Raw genomic sequence first — 7,572 nt, 5'->3', positions numbered from 1 at the left:
GAGTATTTCGTTTTCAAGGTCACTCGATTTTGATCAATTTTCGCCAATATTTACTAAGAGTGAAAACATCGATTAGTTTGACCTACATATTCGGCGAGTCGGTTGGAATGTGGTAAAAATGAAAGGGAGTGCAATATAGGACTCGTTTACCTCTTTCAGACGCTACCGAATGCGTGTTTATAGGGTCAGTAGTTGACGTTTGAGTTCGAATTGAAAACATAGCATATTTAGGGGATTATTGCAGGTATAGGTGGGTTTTTTCGAATTTGACCTTGGGGCTTGAAGAGTTAATCAACCCAGCAAATATTTCATTAACAACAAATTTACCGATATTTTAACAATGAATCGTTCAAATCAAGTGTTTATATTAAAATATACTTCGCACTAATTTAAACGAGCTCACCAATGAGTAGTTGTCGGCTCACTGTAATCGCTCCATCTCCAATCACCGCCAAGCTTCCTGAGACCCATGAAGTAATACTTATCATTTGCGGCCGGTCTGATTAAAATATTTAAAATATTTTTCCATAAGCATTTCAATGTGGTTGTGAATTTCTTGAACAACGTTTACTTTTACACATAGTTTACTATTATATATAACGATTATCTGTCTCATAAACACGATAAAACTCTAAATATAAATAGTGAAAGTCATAATATTAATTCTGGAATAATTCTCTGATATTTTATTGTTCCGAATATTGATTTATCGATTCAGAATAACATTAATTCTTATTTCGCTCTATTGAAATTACCGGAGTTCATATAGTAGCTCAAATAATGGTTGGTGAATAGTTTCATTTGTCATTCCATCGTACCAAGCTTTTAGTTCATTACATTCCAATCACAATAGCAGTCATAAATAAATCAAACTATAAAATGAGACATCTCATTTGGGAATGATATATTGAAGACTGCTACGTGTTAGAAAAAAGATCAACTGTGTAATGGTGCATTTATTGTGATTTTCTTTCCTAAATCAGTTGCAAAAACAAATAAGCCCATTATCAATAACAATGATTTATTGCTCACATGAAACTATTTGTTAATTCGTTGAACATTTCATCGGTTTTGGGTTCAAACAGCCACGCTCCTCTGACCGTGCATTGCTTTTCTGCGTCACTTGATAACATTTGTGTGTCGAATCTTTCGAACAGATATCCATCATAAAGTGTGGTTTCATCTGAAAATAAATAAAAGTAATATGGGAGAGACTTTATCAATATATGAAATTTGAAACGTGCATAAAATGTCCAAACAATCGTTATCGTGTTGTACACATATCTATATTATCGCGAGTGATTGGTCCCAACAATAATTAATTGAATTGAATTTATAAAATTTATGTCGGTAATGTACGGATATTTATCTTAAAATTTGTAATGAATTCATCATTAGCAAATGATTGTCGTATATATATACATGAATTAAATACAGAAATATCAGTTCTGAAAACTCTGATTTGAAAAGTTTCTTTCTCAGCCACCAGCTCCAAAGAATTGTTTGTTATCAAATGATATTTCTAAGTGAAACGACCTTTTGCTTTTGTTCAACTGCAGAATTATTTGTATTTTCTACTAATGTTGGTATTTATTCATATTAAGCAAAATCATTTAACATATTTCAATGAAAATATTCTAAAGTTTTTTTTATTTTTCTCCTCACTTTCGTGCTCTACATTCACAACATTCTCTAACTAAACAGTATTCAAATCTCAAAATTAAATTTATAATTTTTCCAATTATCGATGATCTGGGCACGCTAAACTCTCTGGCATAACACCTATCTTTAAATCTGTCTCATTGTCAAACGTCAATATAAGGAAGAAGGAAGAATTTTTAGTTGATTGCATACATTCTAATTGAAATAGTTTATTACATTACTTGGACCCCCCCCCCCCCCCCTTTTTAGTTGTTACAATTGTTGTCAACTCTAACTGAAACAAGCTCGAATGTTTTTTCTAGCAATGTAGTAAAAATTCTTAATTCCATAGACTAGACGAATCTGATACCAGGCTTTCATGAGGTTAAGGTAAAAATATACTACGATACAAACCTTGAGGCCTCACAGTTTTCAATATTGACACAAATACAACGATAATTGTCCAAGCTATCTTTCTCATGTTCAAATTTACACCAATGTGCATATAATCATAAACTTTAGTCAGATATATACTAGAAGAATTGTAAATACTCTTTTACATTTTCGATTGAATCAATACTTTCTATGGCATTTCCTTAATCTTTTATGATGTCATTATTTCTTTCATATCTGACTATTCATTTGTATATTTTAAGCATAAAAATGCATATTTTAAACGTTTACTGATTGTTGAAGAATCCTGTGAGCCAGATATTATGCTAGAAATTAAGCAGCGAGATACCATGGCAATTGAAAATAGATATTTTCTACCATATGCTAGAATGAATATACCACTAAATCCATACTATGCTTTGTATGAATAGATTAATTAGCTTCTCAAAATTTTATTTTCTATTAAATAATATTATCTATATTGGTAATATTAAACTAACTTTCACTCGCAAAATTACATCCATATTATTACCAAGCGATTCACTTTACATAGATGCTTTCAAATACCTCGTGATGCATTGTTTCAAAAAAGTACAAATACCTCCATGTATTAACATTAGGTTTGGTTAACAGAGCGTCGTGGAATTTATTGCATCTCTAATCATGTTTGTTGTGAAACTTTCAGCTGATTTAACGCAGACGAAGATAACAATATAAGTTAAAATCCAATTCCTTAAATCTCCAGAAATTTGAAATACTGATCTTTCAATATACAACAGTCTAACGTTACTGGCGATGTTCAACGTTTATACTGGACTCATACTGTCTGATACAATAGCGAATGAAAGGTTCCGCGATTTTATTGCTAAGTGAAACACTTCGATCGGTAAATAATATTTATTTGCTCAAGGTTTTCTGTGTAAATTCATGGCGTGTATATCTCTATCGTTAGCAATACAAAACTCATTGGTGAACACTAAATCGCAATTTGTTGTTCGTGACATTTTATAAATTGAAATTTTTTGTTTGTTATAGTAATACCAAATTAACTCATTCGATCAATATATATATATATACCTACTTACTTTAGAAATGCAAAACAATATCATATCTAAAGTATGAAAAAATATAAAAACCTTGAATGAATAAAATACCTAAATCGTGCTAAAACTCCCAATAAGATTTTAGTAAATTTCTACGAAACCCTACTAAATGCTACTAAAATTCTCTTTTTTGTCGATGAATTATAGTATTATAGGATATTTATGAATAATCCTCAAGTCCTTCTTCACCATCGTGCGCATGTATGTATTTAGATGACTGACAATTGTTTAAATACAATCATAAGAGAGGCCTTATTATTATCTCATGTTGATCATAGCATAAATGTCCACCACAATAATACGATCTAGTTACTCTAGTATATATTTAACTTTTGACTTTCAGTTGTATACCATCAGGTACATCAGAGAATGAAAAATTACACAGTTAAGTACAAGGTATTTTGGAACAATATGTTGAGAATGAATACATAAGTTGATTTATGCACCAGTCTGTGTTGTAGGTATAAATGTAAATATGACAGAGTTCAATGTATTTGTAATTCCCAAAAATGCGAAATCATTCCCAAATAAAAATAGAAAGTGTTATCATCACTCTTACAGTAATAGGAAAGAAGTAGGCCACTAAGAAAAAAAAATTTTTTTACTTCGAAAAATTAGTTTTAACGTGATATTGTTATGCATGTGAACTCAAAATGACCATAAAATAGAAAATTCTGCCTATAATACTAAAAATGAATTTGTACTGTTATTCAAAATACTATTTGAAAATTTTATAAATTATAAAAATGGTTTGCAAACCTTTTAACAAAAAATTAAAGTATAAATATTATAGTAATAATAAAAATCATATTGCATGAAAGTTTCAGTTTTAAAGAGCTTCATTATTTCACTGACCGATTAAAGCGTTTATATTATATTTGCAAGGACAAAAAAATTTGGCAACTCAATAATATTTTTATTACAACGCATTTTTTGGTAAATTAGGATTTGCTCAATTGGGACTATCTTAGAGTCGTTGAAGTGAGTTTGGGATATATAAAAAGATATTATTTGGTTCGTTTCAATTATTATGCAGTCAGTTTTTTGCAAAAATGAAGGGAGCCCACTATTGGATTAAAGATCCTTCTTGGTACTGCGCTGTACAATAATATACCGTACCAATTTTTCAACAAATACGATATGTATATTGGAATCTCCTAATTGCGTTTAACATCTTGTTGGGATTTCCAAATGATAGCCGGAGTGAACTCTTTAGTTGGTCAACAAATTGTTTCGTATTTCCGGCTTACTATGAATATTCTTTTGTCTTGGTAGAAGTCTATGTTTTACAAGTTTAAATGAGCTTTTTGATGCTTCGAGTCACTTTAAAATGTTAGTATGAGCGCTGATGCTATTTCTGGACGTATTTAGTTCTTTAATTATGGATGTTACTGATCTCCATGAATGACAACCTACTAAAACCTAATGGAAAATGAATATATATTAAAATGTAAGGATGTGTCACGAGAGATTGCAGAACTACGATCGCGATGACCGATTAACCTACCGTTTACCTATGCACAATCTGGAGATCCTAAAATGAAATTAGCAGTCTATCAATTGACTGCTTGTCATATTGTTTCACATTAGGACTTTATAAAATCCTTTCAGCGTTTGAATTACCTGTTTATGTAATGAAATGCTATATAACGAAGACTACAATTAATCACAACTTATTCCACTTGTAATCCACTATATTAAATATTCGATACATACCGGCGCCTACAGTCGCGCAGTTGGACTTTCTATAACGAGGGTCTTTTATTATAACTTTGTAATGAATTTCATTCACTTCTATAGAGTTCTCATAGGATTTCAAATAATACTTTTTGAACTTGACTTTAGCCTAACGAATGTGCATCACCACGATATCGAATTTTTAACACAACATAACATTAAGGCGTTTATTGCATATTCTAGGCATTTTTTGTAACAATTCGTCAAACTCAACTATAGAACAGAATGGCAAAACCAGAAATGTTTGAAATTTAAATTGCTGGACTGTTTTCGTTTAAAAACAGTGTATAATAAAGTATCCGTTGCATAGTTACTTTATTTTGTTCACTAGAAAAATAGAAACTTGGATGGAAATTATAATATTGAAAAAACATAAAAACATAAATTGATTTGAATCAGTGGGCGTTAATAAAATCTTTTTTTCTATATTGAACAAAAAAATATATCCAATTATCAAAGGCTATTGTATTTATTAATCATACCATCTTCTTTAAAAACCACGAATTTTGTTGTAATTGTGCATAATTTATAAGGCGAATGAGAAGAACTAGAAAAAATATCATTGCACAAATCAATGCCAACCAAGAAACAAAATTCAACGTTCTTTAGCCAAAATATGTTTTATGAATTTATAATTCGAAATTGAATCCCATTTTAACAATATTTTTGTTGCTTAATTTTCTAAAATTTCCCTAAATTTTAAAATTGGCTGCTCAAACAAATTTATGTTAACACCAAGATTGTTTAAATGAACTTCGAAAAATATGTAATAGTTTGATATGAGTTTTGGCCCTAAATTAAAAATATCAGAAGAACTTCAAGCATTCTCCAAATCCTGATTCTGCAAAACAACTCTTTCCTATCCAACTCCAGGTATTGTAGAATATATATGTTGCTGATCTATGAATATGAATTTAGTTGTTAGCGTTTACCTTAAAAGTATTGTGAAATTATATGAATTTTCATGTGTTATATATAAACTAATATAATTTTGAATTCATAAAACTGCGTATAAATATAAATCAAATTTTTGTGGGTATGTTTGCTTTTACACTATCGCAATAGTTGGAAAAAATGTTTTTGGTTATTATTTTTAGTTCAGTGATGAATTAATTTCTAAGATCTGTGACAAATATTTTCTATTCATTTTCACAAATACAGTGGAATAGTGCTTTGCTTAAATACTAAAATGTTCGACACTTGGAACTCCACATAGTCAAATCCACAAAGTACATAAAAACGGGATGTTGTTTTATTCATACTGCTTTAACAAAGTTAATACAAATATATACAAAACTTATTTTTATCATACTTATATCAGTATCTTTTACTAATGATATATCAGGATTTCCAGCTGTTTGATACCCCGTAGTTTCGTAAAGGTCGGTATGATCCTTTGAGGTACTCTTTGAACTTGTCAGCGACGATTCTCTATTTTCAGGTTGTTGGCGACGTTTCGTGTAAAAAATTGCACCAACCACTAGAGTAGCTAGAGCAACTATACCCACCACAACACCAGCTATCCATGCCATATCTGTTAAAAATAAAATAGATGTTACATTTCTTTATATTTAGCATGAAAGCAACTAGTTGATTAAATAACTAAATAAAAGAGGGTTTTATAAAAATTTTATTGTGATGGTTCAGTCAATGATACCGGTTCCCGAATCGGAACTTCCATTCTCAAATTCTTCTATAGAGCTTTGTTGAAACAATACCGTTTCTTCTTCATTTGGACTTGTTGTTACAACGTAAGTACTGAAATAGAAATTGAATGAACTATTTTTATCTCTCTATGCAGAATCATGTCGTTATTCTTTAGTACGCTTCATCTGCATTTGTTATTTGATAGGGCTATGGGCCATCAGAATGCTCATTGAGATATATAGCATTACCTGTAGCTATTCCCAATTACAAGCTGCCAGTTCTTTGCGTCGTAATGATTAATGCTATTTTTTGCGCTCTTGTCTGTGACATCACAGCCACTGGTAATTTCATCGCCAAGTTTCACAGTTATGGATGTTTCAGAAAATTCAGATCTGGATAACAACAAGAGAGCTGTGCTATAATACATGGACCTGAGGTACAAAACGCTGTAATGCGAGTATGCAATCGAACACAGTAGACTACCAGTACCAGCCGTGAGAATGTCACATAAACGTGTTCCCATGGTTAAAAATGAAACAGTAGATTTTGGATGAAATATCAGATCTCACAGAAACATTTAGGAAAATTACAAGTAATAACCTTTGAGACAAAAACAATTTTTAACCCCGGAAAATTTTAAAGTTGATTAAACCAGTAGCTAAAGGGAAAAGCGATTATTCCATCCAGACGAAAAATAAACATGCTAACAACAAGAGAAACAACAACAACAATATAATATCAAAACTACTCATAGGTCCACTTTGTGTCCAAATGATGGTTAAGGATTTAGACACATGCATGATTGATCATTGATTCTAGAATTAAATTTAAAAAGGAATTATATTAGGACTAAATCATGACATTATGGAAATCATAATTTAAAATATGTAGAAGCATATGTATTGTAATTCTACCACATTCTAAGACAAACCGTTTCATAGCGACAGCCAAATATTCTTTCCCATTGGGAGTTTCATCTGTCAATGCTTCCGATGACACTTTTCGTAGTTTAACAATATCGAATAAATCATTGTTATCAATGGGCCCATTT

The 7,572-nt window shown here is 30.7% G+C and overlaps 1 protein-coding gene and 1 long non-coding RNA gene across 2 annotated transcripts; both read right to left on the bottom strand.

The window, feature by feature from the left end:
- Positions 1-293: 293 nt before the first annotated feature.
- On the bottom strand, positions 294-2,170 carry LOC144416236 (uncharacterized). Its single transcript, XM_078109735.1, has 3 exons — positions 2,056-2,170; positions 1,033-1,183; positions 294-499 (listed from the first exon to the last, which is right to left on the bottom strand). Exons 1-3 carry the CDS (start codon positions 2,144-2,146, stop codon positions 400-402), a joined length of 342 nt encoding a protein of 113 aa, XP_077965861.1. The 5' UTR covers positions 2,147-2,170; the 3' UTR covers positions 294-399.
- A 4,330-nt stretch (positions 2,171-6,500) lies between these two features.
- Positions 6,501-6,949, bottom strand: LOC144414085 (uncharacterized). The gene is made up of 2 exons (XR_013469981.1): positions 6,770-6,949; positions 6,501-6,632 (listed from the first exon to the last, which is right to left on the bottom strand). It is a non-coding gene; the product is annotated as an uncharacterized LOC144414085 (long non-coding RNA).
- Between the last annotated feature and the right edge of the window lie 623 nt (positions 6,950-7,572).

Source organism: Styela clava, chromosome 2, assembly GCF_964204865.1.
Source record: "Styela clava chromosome 2, kaStyClav1.hap1.2, whole genome shotgun sequence".
Lineage (NCBI taxonomy): Eukaryota > Metazoa > Chordata > Ascidiacea > Stolidobranchia > Styelidae > Styela > Styela clava.
The sequence above is the reverse complement of the archived record's forward strand: the minus strand, read 5'-3'. Positions and strand labels throughout refer to the sequence as shown.

Coding starts and splice junctions, on each gene's coding strand:
- LOC144416236 (XM_078109735.1), bottom strand. CDS start 2,146: ATGCACATTGGTGTAAATTTGAACATGAGAAAGATAGCTTGGACAATT. Junction 1,184..2,055: donor GAAAACTGTGAGGCCTCAAG/GTTTGTATCGTA, acceptor ATTTATTTTCAG/ATGAAACCACACTTTATGAT. Junction 500..1,032: donor GAATTAACAAATAGTTTCAT/GTGAGCAATAAA, acceptor TATTTTAATCAG/ACCGGCCGCAAATGATAAGT.